At 43.4% G+C, this 23,073-nt stretch overlaps 1 protein-coding gene across 1 annotated transcript in view; it reads left to right on the plus strand.

The window, feature by feature from the left end:
* Window positions 1–23,073, plus strand: part of DOK7 (docking protein 7) — a 100,713-nt gene that overhangs the window by 7,567 nt on the left and 70,073 nt on the right. The window contains exons 3-4 of the mRNA XM_030564352.1: window positions 2,592–2,822; window positions 8,036–8,236. Coding sequence (XP_030420212.1) covers window positions 2,592–2,822; window positions 8,036–8,236 — 432 coding nt within the window. The remainder of the gene's footprint in view (window positions 1–2,591; window positions 2,823–8,035; window positions 8,237–23,073) is intronic.

A 23,073-nucleotide genomic window follows, 5' to 3' on the forward strand; every position in this document is an offset into this window, starting at 1 on the left:
ACAGTGCAAGCTCATATAAAGACTTTAATTTTATTAATACAAATGATATGCTCAAATCCTATTATCCCAAGTGGAGTTTTTCAAACTTTTAAATTCAAACACTCTGGGTTTAGAAAAAACAACAAAGAGCTGAATTTTAAGTGACTACAATTAATGAGGCATACAAATCAGAAATGGTTACAAGAAAAAATAAAGATAAAACACAACTAATGCCTAACTGAATTTAACATTGTTTGTTAAAGGTAAACATTTTTCTCACCACATGCTCTCAACAGTCTTACTGGCCAAACTTCTCAGGCCAGGATCCCTTCTTCTGTTTAACAGCTGCTTCCTTTTTTCCTTCTGGTGCAGTGACTCAATGGACAAAGGGAGGGGTGCTCTTTGGATGTCTCCCCTTTCTTTTTATAGTCCTCTTCCTCCTTTGAGAAGCACCTCCAGCTGAGATTCAGGAGACAAAAAGTTATAGACTCATAGACTCATAGACTCTAGGACTGGAAGGGACCTCGAGAGGTCATCGAGTCCAGTCCCCTGCCCTCATGGCAGGACCAAATACTGTCTAGACCATCCCTAATAGACATTTATCTAACCTACTCTTAAATCTCTCCAGAGATGGAGATTCCACAACTTCCCTAGGCAATCTATTCCAGTGTTTAACTACCCTGACAGTTAGGAACTTTTTCCTAATGTCCAACCTAAATCTCCCTTGCTGCAGTTTAAGCCCATTGCTTCTTGTTCTATCATTAGAGGCTAAGGTGAACAAGTTTTCTCCCTCCTCCTGATGACACTCTTTTAGATACCTGAAAACTGCTATCATGTCCCCTCTCAGTCTTCTCTTTTCCAAACTAAACAAACCCAATTGTTTCAGCCTTCCTTCATAGGTCATGTTCTCAAGCCCTTTAATCATTCTTGTTGCTCTTCTCTGGATCCTCTCCAATTTCTCCACATCTTTCTTGAAATGCGGTGCCCAGAACTGGACACAATACTCCAGTTGAGGCCTAACCAGCGCAGAGTAAAGCGGAAGAATGACTTCTCGTGTCTTGTTTACAACACACCTGTTAATGCATCCCAGAATCATGTTTGCTTTTTTTGCAACAGTATCACACTGTTGACTCATATTAAGCTTGTGGTCTACTATGACCCCTAGATCTCTTTCTGCCATACTCCTTCCTAGACAGTCTCTTTCCATTCTGTATGTGTGAAACTGATTGTTCCTTCCTAGGTTGAGCACTTTGCATTTATCTTTATTGAACTTCATCCTGTTTACCTCAGACCATTTCTCCAATTTGTCCAGATCATTTTGAATTTTGAGCCTGTCTTCCAAAGCAGTTGCAATCCCTCCCAGTTTGGTATCGTCCGCAAACTTTTGTGTGGATGGGAATACTATGCTGTTTCTTTGCTAAAATGTAGATTTTCTCCCAGGTCCCCTTTCCTGCCACAGAATGGCAATTTAGTAAGTAATGGCCCATTGATCTTTTTTACACCTGGCCTGAGGCATCAGTTCACCGTTTGTCTCTGAGGAACTGGTTTGACCACTCCCCAGATTTGGAATATGTTTTAGTGACACCATACAGTGGAATTTTGTAATTTTACATACAGTGTTGCTAGACATATTTTACCAGGACCATAATGACCAGCAAATTAAGTTTTCAAATGATGCCTCACAAGGCATACTTTATACAAAGATTATTACAGTAGTGCGCAAGAGGTGTACACAGGGGTGTACAGTCTGTCGCACCACTGCATAGCTGAGATGAGGAAGACCATCATAATGATGGAATTTACAGTGAGACTAGATTTTAAAACATAATGTAAAAAAGTGTAAAAATTACTGTTATCAAAAGAGCACCAACAGTATAATGGCATCAAAATAAAATCACAAACGTCAACTCTTAAGCAAATAATATAAGTCCTGGACACATCCTACAGGGGTTCACACAGGCACCATGAATAAAAAGAAATTGAACATAAAGCAATAAATGTTGATCTATACAATTTAAGCCCAAACCCTGCAACTTCTTGTGCAAGAGGGGACTGATGTGCTTATATGGTGCCCCCTGAAGTCAGTGGGGTTCTGCCCAGGCTCAGCAGTCCATTCGCACACCGGGAATTGCAGGATTTGGGCCCTACATCAAATGCTACACTTAAGAACACAGTGAATTCTAAGAAAGGAAATATGAGTGTGAATGCTAGCTAAAAATGAGAGAGCGTAGATTTAAGTGATTCTCTACTTGATCCATTATTGGCATTCAGAAGAGATTCTTAATCTTGCTCTTGTTCATCATTATAAAAATAAGATTATAACTTTAAAAATCATGATTTAAACATAGTTTTGACAGGAAATAAAGCTGAAAGGCAGAATTCCAGAGAGACACATTCATCTGTAAAAAGTATTCTTCCCTGTCTATCTTAAGTCACCTTAAAAACAGCCTGGAAAATATTAACTTCTTACAATTTTTTTCCGTAGTCTCCACAGAGTGAAAACTGAATTGAGCCAGCCTATGGCACAGTTGCTAAAATTTTTTTCTCAAGTTGAGTACTGAGAATTGTGTTCTGTTACGCGTCAGGTTCTCTGACAGCTCTGCTTCTTTCAGATTGTTTAGTCATGTTGGTGTACAAGGATAAATCTGAGCGAGCCAAAGGACATAAGGAGAGGAGCAGCGTGACGTTAGAAGACATCTGTGGCCTGGATCCTGGGCTCTCCTATGAGGGCTTAAATCACACACTTGCTATCATCTGTCTATCTCAAGTCGTGATGCTGGGATTTGACAATAAGGAAACTATGTATGCGTGGGATGTACGGATTCGCTACAGTTTGGGGGAAGGTAACCTTTGTCTTGTCACATTCTTCTCTTTTGGAAAGAAGGCAAACAGAACCTTAGTTGAAAGGGCCCAGATTGTCACTGGCCTTGGAGCAAAGAGCCTTCATTCCTTGTGAGCTCCAGATCAGTTGTCACATGCAGTGTGTAACGTGTGTGTACTGCCCACTAGATGTGTGCCACAGAGAGAGTAAGGTAATAACTGTCAACATGCTGAGAGGCCAGGGCTGTAGTCCTAGCTCTCCAGGTCAGGGATGTGTCAGCTTTAGCTTTTAATTGTGTCTGTAGCACATGGATTCATGACAAATTCTTGTGCTCAGAGAGGACAAAAACTATGAGTGGCAGAGCCATGATTAGAACTCAGAAATGGCCGATTCCCAGTCCCCAGTTCTGTCCAATAAACTAGATAATGTGCAGTGCTGTTGAACACTCCCTCTCAAATACATGTAATGGGAGAATCTCACAGTAAAGATACCATTCTCACCTGTATGTTTAAATTTATTCTAGTATAGCCTTCATTTTCAGTTCTGTAGCTCTGAAATGCGTTGTAGTGGCTGAGAATTTATTATATGGGGATAATCCAGGGTAATTGGTTTTTAGTGTTTGGTAAAGCATGAGGACATACATTTATTATTACTGATGATCATTATTATTTATGTACAGTTTATCACCTGTTAAGTGTTGGCAATGGGCTTGTCACTATAGAAAGACAACCCTTGCCTGAGATGCTTATGGTCTAAAAGACAAATACAGATAAGAATAGATGCACTGAGAAAGTTGGAGGAGGGTGCACGCTTGGCAGGATTTGTTTGGTTCTCCTGATCTCACTCTAATGCAGTGTTGGGGTGGGGAAAACATGTGATACAGGTTTGTGTGCCTGGGGGCTGTTTGGGGTATAATTGAGCCTTTAAGAAGGACTTGAATGAGGTGTATATCAGGATAGAGAAGTTGTTTCAGGCATAGGAGGCAGTGTGGAAGGCACGGAGATGGGAGTGGGGGGAAGAACTGGAGAGCTGTGAAGGTTGGCACAGTTGGCAGAGTGAAGGACAGGCCTTATTGAAAGGACAGAATGGAGTATGTAAAACTTGATCAGGAAAAGCTCTTTGGAGACCTTGGGGAGAACAGTTTCAACGGAGCACAGAGTGCAGAAGCAAGACAGGAGGCAATTCAGGACGAATTTAGAGGAGAGGGAGTTAAAGCAGTGGATGTACACCGTCCATTCATCTTAGATGTGAAGGAAACCAGGGAAATGGGACAGTAGTTGTTTGGGGTTTGGTTCTTTGAGGCTGGGGATAATAAAATGTGCTTGTATGCCATGGGGCAAAACTGGGTGGGGTTGTAGGGATTGGAAACCAACAGTGAGCAAGAGACCTCAGAGTCTGACTGAGGTAAAGGAGAAAAGGATATTAGGAGGGGAGGGAGGAAACTCACATGAGAACTTGACAATTGTCTCCTTGAAGTCAACGAGCTCCTGGGCTGAGGGGGAGGTAATATGGCCTGTGTTATGCAGGAGGTCAGACTACATGATCAGTGGGGTTCCTTCTGGCCTTTGAATCTATGAATTTAAGGATGGTGGTTAAGGACTTGAGAGGGCAGTAGAAGGTGGCAAGTGAGCATTGAGGGTTATAGGCAGTGGTGAGCTGGAGCCGGTTCCCACCGGTTTGCGGGAACCGGTTGTTAAATTTAGAAGCCCTTTTAAAACCAGTTGTAAAGGGCTTTTAAATTTAACAAAAGCTCCAGCAGCTCCCTGCCCTGCCCCCGGCCCCAGCTCACCTGGCTCTAGCTCTGCCTTTACCTCCTCCGCTGAGGGCTCCCCCTCCTGGCTTCCCGCCAATCAGCTGTTAGCGCGGGAAGCCTGGGAGGGCTGAGAAGGAAGCAGCAGCTTCCTGCAGGTGAGCTGGGGTGGGGAGCACGCGGAGGGCTCCAGGCGCCGCGCATCTCTGGGTGACTCTGGCCCTAATTCCGGCTGGCGGGGCGGCACGGCTCTGGGCCAGCCCCCTGTCCCAAACTCCGGCCCGAACCCCGACTCCGGCCTGGTCAGTGGCTCCGGCCAGGCCCCAATTTTGGGCCGGCCTCTGATTCTGGGCCTGCCAGCGGCTTCAGCCCCCGGCTCTGGGCTGGCCCCTGGCCCCCATCTCCAGGCAGCGCGGTAAGGAGGACAGGGAGCAGGGAGGGAGTGTTGGATAGAGGGCGGGGGGTGGATTAGGGTTGGGACTCGGAGCGGTCAGAGGGCAGGGAACAGGGGAATTGAATGGGGGCAAGGGTCTTGGGGGTGCAGTCAGGAAGGACCAGGGATTGGATGGGGGCGGTGGGAGGCAGTCAGAAGCAGGGGTTCCAAGGGCAGTTGGGACAGAGGGAAGGGGTGGTTGGATGGGGCAGGGGTCCCAGGGGGCCATCAGGAATAAGAGGAGAGGTTGGATGGGGTGGCAGGGGGCAGTTAGGGGACAGGGAAGGGTGTGTGTGGATGAGGCAGAAGTTCTGGGGGTGAGGTGTCAAGAAACATGGAGGGTTGGATAGGGCAGGAGTCCTGGGGGGCAGGGGGAGGCATGACCCCCTCGTGGGGTGAGGAGGAGGGAACTGATTGTTAATATTTTGACAGCTCATCACTGGTTATAGATATGGAATGCCATTAGGGAGGAGAAGTGGAGCTATTTTTCAAGGAAGATAGCAGAACAGAAGGAGGAGTGGGTGAACTTGGAGTGGAAAGTTTCCTTCAGAAGTGTTCTGCAGAGGGAATAAATACAGAGGGAGTTAGTGAGATGGATGGTGGGAGAGAGAGGCAAGAGAGTCAGGGTTAGAGGATCCAGTGGAATTAAGGGAGCCAACTATAAAACTGAGGGAAATGAGAGAGTAAGCCTACAGGTGCAGAGATGTCAGGGATGTTGATGGACAGGAGGTCACAGAAGGACTGGGGGCGGGGAAAGGATAATGATGTTAAAGGAAATAAGGAATGCAGAAACATATCAGCAGAGGATCCTAAGCATAACTGAGCAGGTTCTGTATTCCTGTATAGAGTGAGAGTGGAGATTTGGGGACTACACTGAAAAAGTTACATTTCAGGTAGGAATAGTTGCTGCATTCTGCAGCTACATCAGAGTTGGGATTATACCACAAAGTTTCTATTCAGATCTAAACTTTCCTCAGATTTGGGGGTGTTTAAATCTAGGTGTTGACTTGGCACATTTTAGGAGTGATTCTGGAACTCTAGCTGCAGATCTTTGATTTATGCAGCCATTGGAGTTTGCAACCATTTGTTACCCTATTCATCATTTAGATGCGGTGGAACAGAACCAATAAGCTCACAGTCTGGTAGCCTCTAACCTAGGGTTACTTACAAAGCTCCATCTTGTACAAACAGAAGTAACCTCCGAGGGATGTCTAAGTTGATGTAAGACTGAACAAGGAACATTCTATAATCAGTGATGATCTGGTTTCACTTTGATAGTGTATTGGATTTTTCTAAATAAGTGGTGTTACATAATCACACAGTGGACAATCAATGTCACCTAAACATAGATTTGTTCCCCAGCAGTGTTTTGGGGCCAGACCATAAGTAGAGGTATGGTGAGGTCTCTCTCTGGCTTTCTTTTACATTTCTCTTGAAGTACTTTGTGGCTAATTCTGTTAGGATCTTAGGGAAGTTATCAAATGCAGGTCACAGACGAAGAGTTGACTTGCAGCTAGATGGTAATTTATTGAAGAATGCAGCAGAATACTTATATGAGAAGCAATGATAAGATGCCGTCACATCTGCTGACATTTTAAAGGTGAGAAAATCTAGTCAAGGGGAAGGGAAGAATAGTTCTAAGAATTGGTTCTTTAGTGCTTTCCCTGTGGATTTTAGTGATGAGTAGCCAGCTTTTGGCTTTAGTGAGCACCTCTGGTGCAGAGGAATTAACTATACATTTAAAATATGTAGTAATATTTTAGATCAAGGTAATCTTTAGAAAGTTGATCAGTTTCCAGGTGTCTGTCACCTGAGAATAAGCTAACTTCCTGGGATACAGCAATAACAACAGTAATCAGCACCTTTCATCCATAGATCCCGAAGTGCTTCACAAAAATGGGTAAGCGTCATTATCCCCATTTTACAGGTAGGGAAACCAAGGCACTGAGATTGGGGATGACTTGTCAAAGGTGGCAGAGTGAGTCAGTGGCACAGCTGGGAATAGAATGTAGCCTGCTGCCCTGTCTACTGAACCACATGGATAGTACATGTGGGGAGGAGAGTCTGTGACTGTTGTGAGAATAGGATGGGTAGGAGCCCCTGCATAAAATGAATCCAATATCTAGTTCTTGAGGTATCCTCCTACTCAGTCAGCTCCTAGTCCCGCCTTCAGCCTAGGAAACATCAGAGCAACTCAGAACAGCCAGAGAGGGGTCAACACTCAGTGGTTCCTTTCTAAAGAGTAGGCTGGAGGGTGAGAGCAGGAAGTGTCAAAGTGAGACCCTCCATGCACACTCTTTGATTTCAGCAGCCACGCAAGTACCTGTGGAGGCCTGACATGGTGGAGGAGGGTTCATTTTGAAGAAGGAGGGTAAAGGAGGTGGGGGGATGTGCAGCAAAGATTGAGCAATCAATGGAATTGAGGTAGTGTGTGGCCAAGATGTCTGGATGATTCTGCTCCCTATTGGAGTTCAGTTATCTGGGGATGAATATATTTGTTCTCGGGTCCTGATGGTTAAACATGAGGCGAATCATTCGGGGAAAGTAATAGGGGTAGGAAACAAAACCACTCACGAACGCATCACCCTTTAAGGATGTTTGGGAAAAGCTGTCTCTAATCGGTCATGTTGCTGAACTATGGCTCACGGCCAGAATGTGTTACTCCAAAAGCTAAATTGGCCTAATATCTGTGCAACTGATCAGTTGCCAGGTTTGGTTGGACTTATTCCTGGAGATTTAATCACATGACATAATCTTTAATTAATCTTTAATTAAAGATTAATCTTTAATTCCTGGAGACTCCAGGCCAATCCTGGAGGGCTGGCTATCTTACCGCTGTTGCCAAGCTATCTGGGTGCTACCCAGAACTATTAGAGGGGGGGAAAATGCTCTGAGTTTCTTATCTGATCACGGTAGATCCAAATGGAACAGTAGGACTCAGTCTACATAGTACTATTAAATTAACTGGTTTCTGTTACATACATGCTTGCCCTTTTTCTGTTTGCTACCATAATTAATTGATTTATTTGTATTTTTTTTTGCCCCCTAATAGTTCATAGGTTTCATGTTGCTGTAGCACCTGGCACTAAGCTAGAGAGTGGACCGGCTACTCTTCACTTCTGCAATGACATTCTAGTCCTTGTAAAAGACCTTCCACCCACAGTCATGGGGCAATGGAAGCTCTCAGATTTGCGCAGATATGGAGCAGTCCCTAATGGATTCATCTTTGAAGGGGGCACCAGGTGTGGCTTCTGTAAGTACGAATGGAAACTGTCTTCACTTAAAAACTAGAACTTTTTAAAATATATTTGCCGATAAATAAATACCAATTTTAATGTACAATTTAGGGACCTAATCCTGAAGTTCTTGTACTTGTATGAGTAGTCACATTGACTTCAGTAGGACTTTTCATGTGTGCAAGAAGCTGCAGGACTGAGCACTGTTATGTAGACAAAAATAGTATTGGTCTGATGGATGCTGCGTGAATATTGCTGGATGCCTTTCTGGAGGGTGTATGTCAATCAAACACAACTTTGTGCTCTCAGTACAAGAATAACTGAATGAAATTCTATGGCCTGTGCTGTGGGTCAGACTAGATGGTTCCTTCTGGCCTTAAATCTATTAAGCTAAGATTATATATAATTTGTATTGTAGAAGAGGATAGTTGTTTCCTCTAAGCCTCATACAACCAGAATCAAGGTTCCGTTTTTGCAGACAATAAGTAGGAGACAGTCCTTGCCTTGAAGAGTTTTATAATCTAATTTGAGATGAGAAAAAACAAAGGCATGCAAGAAACAAAAGAAGGAAATGGGGAGAGAGGACAAGGATAATGAAAATAAAATCCTGTGGTTATATAGGTTTGTTATTACACAACTTAGTGATTCTGGGTATTTCAGAGAAATTTCTTTGGAACCAAGCAAAGGCAAATTAAGATTTATTGGGATCCTGGGCACAAAGAACATTGGGGCTCCCAACACTCTGGGGGCCTAGGGGCACCAGAACCAGGGGGGGAAAGTGAGGGGGGCCATGCGCCCTCACTGTTTAACATGGGTGTAGTAGCCTTGGGCAGGCGTGGAGCAGCGGTGGCAGGGGCTGTGCTTCGTGGTGGGGGGAGATAAGGTGATCAGCTCCCCCACTGTGAAGTGCAGCCCCTACTAATGGCGCCAGCCTCTTCCTGGTGAGGGGCCTGAGGTGGCCCTTAGCGCCCCCTCACCGTGGGGCTCTGTCCCTGCTCCTCCTCCTCCTCCCTTAGGCCGTGCCCCCTGGCCAGGGTGGAGACCGGCAGAGTTGGGCAGTGGTAAGAACCACCCAGGGAGCCTGAGCCACTGTAGGGAGCCCTGGATCCTCCAGCTACCTGGGTGGTGGAGACACGGGCCAGGGGCTCCTCACAGCAGCCCGTGCTCTCTGGGTGGTTCTTACCATGGCCCGGCTCCAGCCTCTGGCCTGGACGGGGGCAGGGCCTCAGGCGGAAGAGGAGGAGCAGGGAGCAGGGCCACAATTCCATTGCCGGTGGGCCCCCCAACTTCTACCCAGGTTCCGGTGCTGCTGCTGGAGCCCCCAAATTTGCCGGGGCGCTGTGACATGGGCCCCATGGGCCTGTGCATTAATCCACCACTGGAACCAAGTCTCAGTTTATCATTTATTTTACTAAACTAAACTGTCATATCAATCTATCCATTCAAACCTAGCAGTTGATCAAAATTACATCAATCACTCTAATATAATTTTTCAGGAAGCCAAATCCAAGTAGTCCTTTAGCATCACATTTTCAAAAGCAAGCTTTGGAACTGTGCTTGTCAGTCATGTGCATATCTGTTTTCACTTTCAAATCATGAAGTCAGAGGTGCAGCTACTTGATTTGCATGGGAAAAAAACTGTTTATATGCAATTGGCGGTTGTGTGTATGCTGCACTGCAGGAGTAATTTCAGAGCCCATGTTAGAAAATGTGGCCTTTAGTTACTAGCTGAAAATGCTAAATGTATTTAGGTTTTGAATGGAGCAGTTTACTGTGTAGGGTTTCTGCACAAGCATCTAAAACTGAGTGAAAAGTCCTTTAGAAGCTGTTGCTGATTCCTGACAATTTGTACAGAGTACCAAGTTTTGAACTGATGAAATCTGAAACAGCTGCAATATTTAGCTCCTCATCCCCACACTGTAGGGAATTATCATGGAAATGCCAAGCAACCTTTAAATAAATTTAGTAACAGATTGGTAGATTAAATCAGGCATTAATCTTTATTAACATAAGCACCACAAAGGAGAGAGTATATCATTTCACTGTTTAACTAAGTACTGTATTCACTTAGAACTGAGGCTGTCTTGGAGATAAGAAGAGCTGTGATTTGTACTAGATAAATGGTGCAAAAGTGTTGTGATGTTTCAGCTTCAATTTTTCCCTGACTCTTCAAACAGATGCCTCAGGAGAAGACATTCTCCTTCCCTCTCTGAGCAATGGGGGCTTTAAATGTTGTCTTGATGAGCAGTTCTGTGGTTTGTGGGATGTTGCAACTGAAACATGTTGGCTTCAAAGAGGTTTGTTTTTTGCAGATTTCACTGGAAAAAACCTAATGTTTTCCTGAAATTTTTCAAACGTGAAAATGGTAGTTTTTGTACCTTACTGGCAAATAGAAAACTAATATGAAGTCCAGGCCTCGCATGCCCAAAACACACAAAACCTCAACACTTCTCTCTGGTGCCTTCCCCTCCCTTTCCAAGGGAGAGTTTCAGTAACCACTGAAAATGTATCTGAAATCTGCATTGTTTAAAAGGTCCATTTGTTTGGTGCTTTGCTTAGCTAAGAAGAGGAGAATGTTATTATCACGGGTGTAAAGCAGAGAGATTTACTGCTACTTAGTGTACATGAGAACAGAATGACTAGATGCAATTCCATTTTTAGTTTTTTTTCTGAACAGTAGAAATTTCTAGGGTAATTGAAGACCAAAATTAAACATGCTGACTTAGCAGCCATCCTGCTCTCGAAGAATGTTTCTTCATTGGCTTCCCTGACTGAGCCAAGACATTTGGGAAATGTATGGTTCATTGCAGGAGCTGGGTACTTCGAGGAAGGCAGTTGTGCTGGTTGTCTCACAGCTGGCCAGTAAATTTATGCCATGGTGCTGTGTATTACTGCAGTCAAACCACGTCATTGTGTAACATGGCTACAAGAGGACATACAAGGACATGAAGTGTTCCCAGAGTGCAACTCTGTAAGGAATAGCGAATGTCCCTTCAGGTAGGGCAAGGGTTCTCAACCTTTTTCTTTCTGAGGCCTCACCAACATATTGTAAAATCTCCATGGCCCAGCAGTGCCACAACAACTTTTTTTTTCTGCATATAAAAGCCAGGACCAGTGTTAGGAGGTAGCAAGCAGGATAACTGCTTGCAGCCACATACCACAGGGGCCCCCATGAAGCTGAATTGCTCAGGCTTCAGTTTCAGCCCCTGGCGGCAGGACATAGGCTCTCAGGCTTCAGCCTCATGCATTGGGGCTTCAGCTTTCTGCCCTGGGACACAGCAAGTTTAATGCCAGCCCTGCTTGGTGGACCCCCTGAAACCTGCTTGTGGCCCTCCAGGGTTGATGTCAGGACTTTAACCCAGACGGCAAAGTTTGTTGTCTGACCACAAGAGAGAAAGGTCAGGTTGGCATACTTGGTTTTGTTTGCTATATCTTTATTCAGGCCTAACATTGAGAACCACTAAGTTAGGAGACAAACTGGTCATTAATGTTCAGCATGAGGAGTTGACTGATTACTGATGAGCTCGCAGGGAGGATGGGGAGAAATTTACTCCCAAAGGCCATAGAGTGACAACACCGATATCCTATAGAGGCTTTTCCAGCCAGATAACACACTTAGGCACTGCATCCCGATTGTGAGGTGAAGGGAAAGGACTGTAAGGTAGCTGTAGATCTTCTGGCTCAGTCCCGTGCTTGGCTCAACTGTGTCTGTCTCTGAATGCTCCCTGCACACTTCTTCACAAATAGGCCCCATGGAGCTAAGATCTATGCCATGTAGAGGGTTTGCACCTCTTGTGTGGCTTCTCCAGATTTTCACCCTCCCACCTCTAGCACTGGAACTGCTTGGGTTCTGCTGTCTGGGGAATCTTGGCACCTAAACACCTCAGGGTGGGATTTGGCCCATATACATGCTCTCATAAAGTGAACTGAAACTGACTATTCACAAACCGTTCTAAAAGAGTAAAGGGTGAAAATATGTTTTAGCAGAGTCCAGCTACACTGCCCTCGCTACCCCTCATAGACTCATAGACTCATAGACTCTAGGACTGGAAGGGACCTCGAGAGGTCATCGAGTCCAGTCCCCTGCCCTCATGTTAGGACCAAATACTGTCTAGACCATCCCTAATAGACATTTATCTAACCTACTCTTAAATATCTCCAGAGACGGAGATTCCACAACTTCCCTAGGCAATCTATTCCAGTGTTTAACTACCCTGACAGTTAGGAACTTTTTCCTAATGTCCAACCTAAATCTCCCTTGCTGCAGTTTAAGCCCATTGCTTCTTGTTCTATCATTGGAGGCTAAGGTGAATAAGTTTTCTCCCTCCTCCTGATGACACCCTTTTAGATACCTGAAAACTGCTATCATGTCCCCTCTCAGTCTTCTCTTTTCCAAACTAAACAAACCCAATTGTTTCAGCCTTCCTTCATAGGTCATGTTCTCAAGATCTTTAATCATTCTTGTTGCTCTTCTCTGGACCCTCTCCAATTTCTCCACATCTTTCTTGAAATGCGGTGCCCAGAACTGGACACAATACTCCAGTTGAGGCCTAACCAGCGCAGAGTAAAGTGGAAGAATGACTTCTCGTGTCTTGTTTACAACACACCTGTTAATGCATCCCAGAATCATGTTTGCTTTTTTTGCAAAAGTATCACACTGTTGACTCATATTAAGCTTGTGGTCCACTATGACCCCTAGATCTCTTTCTGCCATACTCCTTCCTAGACAGTCTCTTTCCATTCTGTATGTGTGAAACTGATTGTTCCTTCCTAGGTGGAGCACGTTGCATTTATCTTTATTGAACTTCATCCTGTTTACCTCAGACCATTTCTCCAATTGGTCTAGATCATTTTGAATTATGACCCTGCCCTCCAAAGCAGTTGCAATCCCTCCCAGTTTGGTATCGTCCGCAAACTTAATAAGCGTATTTTCTATGCCAACATCTAAATCGTTGATGAAGATATTGAACAGAATCGGTCCCAAAACAGACCCCTGCGGAGCCCCACTTGTTATACCTTTCCAGCAGGATTGGGAGCCATTAACAACTACTCTCTGAGTACGGTTATCCAGCCAGAATTACACTTTCCAGCCTAAATTACACTTTTTTCACAAAAATTATATACCTGTAAAAAATACTCACCTAAACATTAGACTAGAAATGAATAGATAATTGGACCAGCGAGTTCCCAGTTCCATATAATCCACTCCAATACCTGATCTGTAGTACCCAGCCAGCCTTAACCTTCCCCTCTTGTTACGTTCTGTAATGGAAATGGATATATGCTGTTTATTATCTATAGTGTATTAACAATAATAGTTACAGTTTGGAAAGGAATGTAGTCCCAGGGTACATTACTTCAGAATTCTATACATTTTCTCAGTGTGATGTGCTGATAGAAAAGGATAGAGTTAGAGTGATTGATCTGTGTGTTGTTATTTAATATGCTGATGTTGAAACTTGACTGGGTAAGTATATATAGACCTTACAAGTTTTGTATTTTTCACTTTATTAAATATATTGTGTAGGAACTAGCAAATATAGTGGTTTTTCTTGTAGTGAATAATGAAGTGTATATTAATGTCATTGTATATTACTAAATATATATAGGAGGTGCTCAGACATTTCTTTTTAATGAGGAGATGTTATTGATCAAGAATCTTGCAATATATATTTCATGCACTGTTGCTTTATTCAATAAAATTAATGAATAGTGAAAATTAGTGAACAAAATAAACAAAAATGATAAAACTCAAGGATATAAAGCATCTCAAAATGTAATATGTTCTGTTTTGTCAATTGAAGTTTAGTTTTATGTATATACTTCATACAGTACAAGTAAAAGTGCTGTAGTTTATTTTGCAGGAATGACATTTTAGCAATATAGAATTTGCTACATCATCTCTTCAGTCTTTCAGAAGAAAGGGATAGGGATAGAACACCAATTTTTTGCACAGTTAGCCAAGTGCTGATTACTGAGGGTCTATCGCATAGTAAACTTTTAGTTTAATGATTGTTTATACGTTTAGCCACTTAAGTATCCTAGGATACACAAAGGGCTTGATATTCCTCTCACACAGGGTAAATAAGGAGTATTGCTACTGAAGTTAGCGTAAAACTATTACCAGTAAGAAAAGAAATAGGCCCGCTGTCTCTTATTGAAAGGGGCATTTGCACAGACCCAGGAAGACATGCTGTATGTCTTGATATGATGTTGATTAAAATGGTCTTTAAACACATGGTTAAGTCTGTGCAGGTGAAGTGTCTGACTTCTGGATGATTGTCAACTGTTTATCAATGTCTGGTGTTGTGAATGTTGGTGTTGCTGTGGCTCTGTAATCCATGTTAACCCCCCCCCCACAAAGTATATATTGGCCATAATGTAGTATGAGTTTTATAGGTGTAACTGAATGTGCAGTATGTCATCTGATGCAGCGTGTGCTATGAACAGTATCCATGTTTACTGAATATGTTGGAAAATAATCAGTGGGAATACTCTGAAACCAGGCTAAGAAGAACCCTGTTGACTTTTTTTCATTTTTATTTTTAAAAGTAACATTTGCATATATTTCTATTTTGGTGTTTTTGCTGCTGGGGGTGGGGGTAGGGTGGCACTGATCTATGATCAAGAGTGTGCAGCTGATATATTCAGGTCCCGAATGCTCACAATTCCCATTGAAAGATGTGCCATGGTCTGCAAGTCGTACATGTGCTACAAAAGAGCAAGAACATGTGCATTTATTTGTTATAAGTTGCATCAAAAAAATCTGCCTTTGTAAAAATATTTCCTATTTCTATAATCCGCAATTAGCAACATTCAAAACATTATCAGCGGTATGTCTATACTGCAATAAAAACCTCGGGCTTGTGAGGCTTGGACTAAGGAGCTGTTTAATTGCAGTGTAGACATTTGGGCTTGGGCTAGAGCCTACGCTCTGGGACTCTGTGAGCGGGGAGGGTCCCAGAGCTTGGGCTGCAGCTTGAATCCAAATGTTTATGCTGCAATTAAACAGTCCTTAACCTGAGCCCTATGAGCCAAGTCAGCTAGCATTGGCCATCCAAGGGTGTCTAATTGCAGAGTAAAACCCTGGTTAAGGACAGCACTTAAGTACATCCCTATACACAACAGAATTTAAGCATATACTTAATTTTAAGTCTGAGTTAAGAATTTGCTTAAGTGCTGTCCCAAGCATGGATGCTTTTCTGAATCAGTACCTAAGTAGAATGTTACTCTAATTGATTATTGTAGAAAAAATTGTGGCACAGAAGAGCGCATCCTCATGCATATATTTAACTCTCCCATCTCCTCATCCCTTATTCTTCTTTACTGTCCTGTCTTTACTGTACTATCAAAACTGGGCTAGTTAATGAAGACAACTAGTTAAAGGGACGTATTAATTATATAGAATGAGAAATCTGTTTACAAAAAGAGCTGAAAACGTATATTTACACAAGTTGGCTGCCTAGGTTCTCCAAAACCTTATGTAGAGTATTGGGAAGTGTGCTTTTGTTTGAGTTACTGGGATAAGTCTTACATTCTAAGGGCTGGTCTACACTACGGGGGAAAATCGATCTTAGATATGCAACGTCAGTCGAAGTATCTAAGATCAAATTACTCACCGTCCTCATGGCACAGGATCGATGTCCGCGGCTCCCCCTGTCGATTCCGCAACTCCGTTCGGGTTGGTGGAGTTACGAAATCGATATAAGCGCGTTCGGGGATCGATATATCGCGTCTAGATGAGACACGATATATTGATCCCCAAGCAATCGATTGCTCCCCGCGAAGACATACCGTAATACTAGTTGTTAGGTCATAACAATGGTGCTGGGTGTTATGTAGAGTCTTCTAATATAGCCTTGCTTTATGTTAATCCATCTTTGTTCCCTCAGACTATCATTCTGACTGGGGAGGAAAAGTGAGTTTAAGATTTTATTAATAGATTCCACAATAACATATTAATTATTAGGAGGAGGAGATGGTCTTGTGGTTAAAGCACTGGACTGGTTTTCAGGAGAACAGAGTTTATTTCTGGATGTTACCATGAGACCTGAGACACAGAGGGTCTGAATATTACTGCAGACTCTGTGTTCCTTGCTTCCTCCTAATACTTTCCCTTTGTGACGCTAAATTGATCAATATAGGTAAGGCACTAATAACCTGTGCTGGCAGGTGCTATAGAAGAACCTAAAACAAACATACTTTGATGATAATTATTGATTCAGGTAGGAGTTTGAACACAGTCCACTTTAGCACAACTAAAATTGCCAGCATGAAGAAAATTTAAAAGCCCAGTTGAGACAGGTGGGACAATATTCAAGAATATTCTGCCAATATATTTTAAATCAAACAGCATTTCCATGGGAGTAACTGATTATTCAGTTGCAAAACAAAACATCCACCCAACCCCAGTTTTCCTTAATTTCTGATTCTTTTACCCTTAACAGCACTATTTTTGTACTACAGTTCCAGAGATTGGAAAGTACTTTCTTGTTCTGTTTCCAGTAGCTGCAAACAAGTGTACATTCAGGCCAGGGGTATTGTATGCACAATATCCATCCATAGCTGAAGCTCAAATGCATAACATTTTTTTGTAAATGTGTTTTGATTAAAAAGAAATTGAAAGAATTATATAGGGAAGGAATTGCTCACATGATTGGTAAGGACTAGTTCAAATATAGTGTAGATTTGTAGTTATCGCAAATTGTTACCCCTTACTTAGAGATTTTTTGATTTAGAGGTGCTGTGAAAAATTCATGTAGGATGCGCAAAAAGCCACTAAGATTCAGCATGAGTTCAGGTTCTATTACATTTGTGTACTTCAGCCCAAGACTGAGAAAATGTTCGTTCGTAAGTCTGGTCTGAAGCTGCCCTATCTTCCCCATATGTGCATCTCCTAGGAGAGGAACCCTTAAGAGGATGCCAGCTACTGTGCTAGGGTGTACGCAGCTGGCTGGCAATGGGAGCAGGAGTGTTTTCCATGATCCCACTGACATTTTAGGGACAGGGAAGTGGGTGCTTCCTATCTTCTCCACTACAGTGGATGCCCCTTGAAAAGTCTGCTAGCACCCCCATGAAGCCCAAGGGAGGGCAGAAGGGGCCATTTAATCAGAGGAGCACTGAATGGGGAGACCATTGGGCCTTTTCTTGAAGACAAATGATAAGGAGGGGATCATTGAGGCATAGATTGTGTGTAATGGCTGAAGACTTTTCTGAGCAGTTCTGGTTTGTGTAAAGTCTACATGCCAACTTGCAGGCATTTTACCATGGCTAGCCCTTTGCAAACTGGGCCCTGGAGGTTTCACACAAGTCTAGGATATGTAAACTGGGTTAAGCTGACTGTCCTATTCTTAATAGATGCAGTTTCAAAAGAGAGGACAAGGCCTGACTGAGCTATCTCATCTCTACGGGGGCCTTCAAGGTCAAAATTAAGGCACATTGATGGGAATGTGTGAAGAAACTTGCATTCCTGCTGTGTGGTACTTTTTCTGTGGACTTTGGTCTCCAGGATTGTCTACATGGCACTTTTCATGTGTAGTAAATTTACTGAAAACTTACGAACCTTTCTCCTACACAGACAGACACACAGAGTCTTACGTGTTCTGGAGTTCCATGTAAATAGTTTGCTGGTGCATACCATTCCACAGGATGATTACAGAACGACTTCTATGGGGTTTTGTATGTAGAATTAAAAAAACACTAAGCAAAGTTCAGCAAGATATTATTTAGTTTCACCATTGGTTTCCCTATCGTAATTTCTCTTTAACATTTGGGGACTGATTGTACAGTATCATACTGCCAACTGTCACTAACGAATGGCTTAGTGTTTCAGTCTTGCATGATTGGTTGCAGGCTGCTTTCCACTAAGTCCCTTACCCACGAAGAGAGAGCTCTTCAATCTAGTAAACAGCTGCACGGTATTACAGTGATGCATACCACATATTCCTGAGCTTCCAAATGCTTGTGCAGTGAACTCTGTTCCAATGCACGACTGAGCTGTATAATTTCTAGTAGCAGAGAACTTCTCAATTAGAAATTGAACACACCAGAAATAAATAAGTAGTAGTCACCTGCATATACGTATTTAACATTTAGAAACACACCGGAAGTCCATCCATCCACCATGTACCATCTTACCAGGGCCCATAAATTACTATTTTCCCTATTGTCATTCTATCTTTAATTAGTAAAGCAAGAGACAGAGGTCACTGTTATCACTTCTTTTTAAGGGTGTGGATCAAACAGTATTGTGAAAAGGCACATAAGAGAACCTAGATAGATCAATATTTTTTTTGCTGCAGAAGCCAACATGATTGTCTTTCTGTTTTTCTCTCACTGGGTCTCTGAATTCATTGCTTTCACTTCCAGTAACTTCATAAGGCTGTTTAGTAGCTGTTGTATCGGAGCCCTTAGGAGTGCAGGTAGGAATTGATCTATTTTTAAACTAAGTTTTAGGTTGTTGAGTCCAATTTGGTGGAAGTTCTCCCCCTTTCAGAATGCCCTCCATGTCATGGAAGCCCTGTTATACTTCTGCATGGCAGTGGAAGGAGTGTTTGGTGGGTAAGCAGAAGGAACCTACACCACAGCTTCTGATAATTGCGGGGGGGAATGGAGTGGAGGGGAGGGCATGGAAAGAAGGCGAGCGTTGTGTGCACACTTACAAGGATCCATGCATAGAAGCTTGTCCGAGTGAGTGTGAAGTGACAGTGGACACTGTTCCACCCCATTAACTCAAATTGTGTCTTCAGATTGTGGGATTAGTTTAGTCTCTAACCCCTAGTACATTACCCATCTGTAGACTTTTTACTGGGGTTTTGTGAGCAGAGTGGTGAATTTCACCCTCTGTAGTTCTTGTTGTTGTTTGCTCCTTTGGCCAAGTGGAAAGCCAATATTCTGGACCATTGTGGGTGATTGCATTAGGATGCGAAACCAGTGGCAGAGTTAGGGTAATCCGTGGTCTCTTCTGTTTGGTTACAAAAATCTGTTTAGTTACAGAAATATACATGTTAGACATCTGTTTCCCTGAACTGCAGTAGGAACTTACATCACCTGGGCTTCTGTAGAAATCTCAAGACAGACACTCCAGCCCTGTGCCCAAGAAATCATAAAATCATAGAAGTGTAGGACTGGAAGGGACTTCATGTCCCCTGCATGGATGTCCCTCCAGCTGTGCTTTATTTTAGGGTCACACTGATTCTGCTCACTCTCACAGCTTGGAACCAACACCTAGCCCCTGCTTCTGGAATCTAATTAGTGCCCCTATTAGCAGCACTCTGTCCCTCAGACAAGCTTGTTCTCTGGCTTCCTGCATCAACCCCCTACTTTGTGTCCAGCTTTTTTTTAGCACAAAAGAGTCTCAGTTGTGTCTACATGTCTAAAGGCATGCCCCTTTATTTTAGTCAGTGATTTACCTAGCATCCAACACTCTTCAGGGCAGGCATTAGCACCTTTCAGCAGACATGGCAACAGTGTGTTTCAGTCTTTTCTGACTGATTTTGATGTGTGATTCTGTATCTATATACGTGCAGTCAGAAACATGTAATGGGCTCACTAAACAGCTAGTAACATTTGTGAGGTTCATCAATGTGGCAAAGCCCAAAAGGATGTGGCCTCTTTTCAAATCGAGTGCCACCTGAACCTATCTCTGGCGAGGTACTTAAGATAAACTGAATATACAATCAGACTATGTCCATCACTGGCAATCTTGTTATGCCACTGAGTAGCAGTTTTGACTTTCGCCCGCCTTCACATCTTTATCCTGCATATCAGCCTTCATGTTATTTAAACATATGTTAGTATGTTAATATTTATCTAACTGAGGTATGACTAAGTTGTCTGAGACATGCAAGACCCTAATGATGAATAGCAGTGAAGTGTTCAATCACTCAGAATTCAGACTTCTGTGTAAGTTAGATTCTTGGACATTTTTCACCTTTTTGACAAACTGACTACATTATTATTATTTAATTTCATATGCTAGGAAATTGTTAATAACCTTGACCATGAAACATTTTTTGTATCTTGAGAAAGGATTAGATTTGGATTGGTAAATGTTGGTAACATCTATTTCACTGTACATAGACAAACCAACAAAAGTATTTCCATCAATAATAATAATAGAAATTTACAGGTCGGCAAAGTAAAAAGAGTGCTGCGTGAGAACTTCCTAGAGTTTGATTTAAGGTTATTGACTTTGTATATTTTGATGTGTGATGTTGGCCATTTGGTTTTAACAGTTATAAAGCTTTAACTTTTTTAATCTCACCATCTGCTGTCATTAAATAATTGTCTGACCCCCTGTCCTTTGTTCCCCACATCATTTCCTGCAACTGTGAAAATTTAAATCAGTGAATATCAAAAAATGCTTTAAACTCATAATTCTGTACAGCTGTGAAAATTTAAATTGATTAAAAAGAAATGCTTAAAAATAAATAACCCGATATTATCTACTGAAATTATTTAAAAAAAATATTCTGCCAAGTCTACATATAATGAATGTGGGTTCAATGGTAAATTACTATAATGTACAAGAATTGAGTGACTTATTCTCATCTGCACCTTTTGCTCAGAAATTGGTTAGACTGGACTGTGTGGAGATGCTAATATAAGGTTAGACTTGTGCTCGGCCCTTATATGGGTTCAGGGTGTATGTGTGGGTGGGGAGGGGAAGCAAGGAGTATTTTCACCTGAATCCCACCCAAAGCTTGCACAGAGCAGGACTGGCATGCAGGGGGGAGAATGCAACCGCTGAAGGTGAGTTTCCTCTGCTCCCTGAAGCACAGTACATCCTAGTCTTCTGCCTGGTATGCAGGGCCAGTTCAAGGATGTTTCGTGCCCTAGGTGAAACTTCCACCTTGCGCCCTCCCCCCCCATACCCCCACCCTGCGATGCCCCCCCCTCGGCAGCTCCCCACCCCCCACCATCCCCCCTGATGCAATCCCCCCCACCCCAGCTCACCCCTGCTCCGCGCATGAGCATTTTAAGCACACCTTGGCTGCTTCACGTCTCCCGCCTCCCAGGCTTGCAGCACCTAAGCTGATTGGCTCCGCAAGCCTGGGAGGCGGGAGAAGTGAAGGAGCTCACCCCTGCCCTGCCTCCTCCCCGAGCACGCCATGACTGCTTCTCTTCTCCTGCCTACCAGGTTTGCAGCACCAATCAGCTTAGGCGCCACAAGCCTGGGAGGCGGGAGAAGTGAAGCGGCCATGCCGTGCTTGGGGAGGAGGTGGGGCAGGGGTGAGCTGGGGCGGGGAGTTCCCCTGTGTGCCGCCCCTCCCTTACTTGCTGCAGGCGGCCCTCCCCGCTCTCCCCTGCCCCAGCTCCCTCCGCCTAAATGCTGGCAGCAAGCGGGGAGGCCAAAGATCCAGCTGCTGCAGTCGCTGCCGAAGAAAATGGCACCTCCCAAATCCACGGTCGCCTAAATGGTTGCACCGGCCCTGCTGGTATGGTTCCGCACAACCCCCATAGAGGCCAGTGCCTTAAAGACACAATGAAATCTTTATTTAAGATCTTTATGTTATGAATAAAATAACAGATAGTTTTGAATGTGTAATTAGTGGAGGTGAAAAGTGCTGGATCAACAGCCCCGTAAATGAAATTATTATTGTTGTTTGTAGTACAGTTGTGCTAAGTGGCCATAATCTAAGATTTGGCCCCCATTTTGCTGGTTGTCATACAAACAAGTCCCCACCCCAGAGAGTTCACAACATAGGTTTATGACAAGTAATCCACTGACCGGCTGGGTGAAACAGACACGAGTGAAGTGCAGGGATAGGAGGATGAAAACAGTAAAACACGTTCGTTGCACAGAAGTTGGAAGATTCTTCTTGCCAGCTGCCCAAATGTGGTCAAGCAGCAATGATTTGTAGGCATCATGGCAAAGGGACTTGAAGGAGGACAAGGTGACAACTTGACAGATCTTGACAGTAATTGTTTCCCATATGTAAGGCGCAGCATGGGTGAAAACACAAAAGTGCTTAAGCAAGATGTGCACTGACAGCTAATAAAGGCTGCTGTTGAACAAAGATGGAGGACGATGTTGCAGGCAGTATGGCACTATAAGGTGAAGGGACTTAAAGATGAATACAGAGGTGTTTTGTTTATTGTGATGGGGAAGTGGAAGACCATGGAGGGGCATTAACAGGGATGGCATCCTGGAGCAACAAGTCAGGAAGATGATTCTAGCAGCAGTGATTTGAACAGACTTGAGTGGGGCAAGGAAGGAGGAGGCATGGCCAGAAAGAAGGAAATGACAGTAGCTGTGATATGAGATGATGAGGGCTTGGACAAGAGCATGTTCTGTGGCAAGAGGTGACAGGATTTACATACAGGCTGGAAGGGTCTAAAGAGGGCCGAGTCAAAGATTATGGGCCTATGTCACAGGGAGGATAATAGCTGAAATCTTCTGTTTATCCACACTGCAGGGCACAAGCTTCTACAAGTTGTCCTTCTAGTGTGTCTCAAATCCAACTTGCAGGAACACTTCATGGTGGTGCATACGATAGTTCAGTCATGTTGCCTGTTCAGTCATTGTCTCTGTTGAGGTTGTCAGTCATGGCAAAGCCCTTTCTGATGTGGGCACTTGTCCACTGGAAACTGGACTGAGAGCAGCAAAAAACCAGCAACAGAAGATAATTTTTTGGTCATGTCTGACCTGAGTTGGATTTACACTGGCAACCTAGAAGTAAAGGATTCTGTATGGCACCGGCAATCCCTGAGCTATCCAGTCTGCCACACAACACACAGCTCAAAGCTTGCTTATTTATTTACTTATTTATGATTCTTATTCTAAGTTTGCTGAGTGCTATTCTTAATGAATGGAAAGCAAAGTATTAGAACAGAATGAAGGATAAAGATC

The sequence above is a fragment of the Gopherus evgoodei genome, chromosome 5 (assembly GCF_007399415.2).
Source record: "Gopherus evgoodei ecotype Sinaloan lineage chromosome 5, rGopEvg1_v1.p, whole genome shotgun sequence".
Lineage (NCBI taxonomy): Eukaryota > Metazoa > Chordata > Testudines > Testudinidae > Gopherus > Gopherus evgoodei.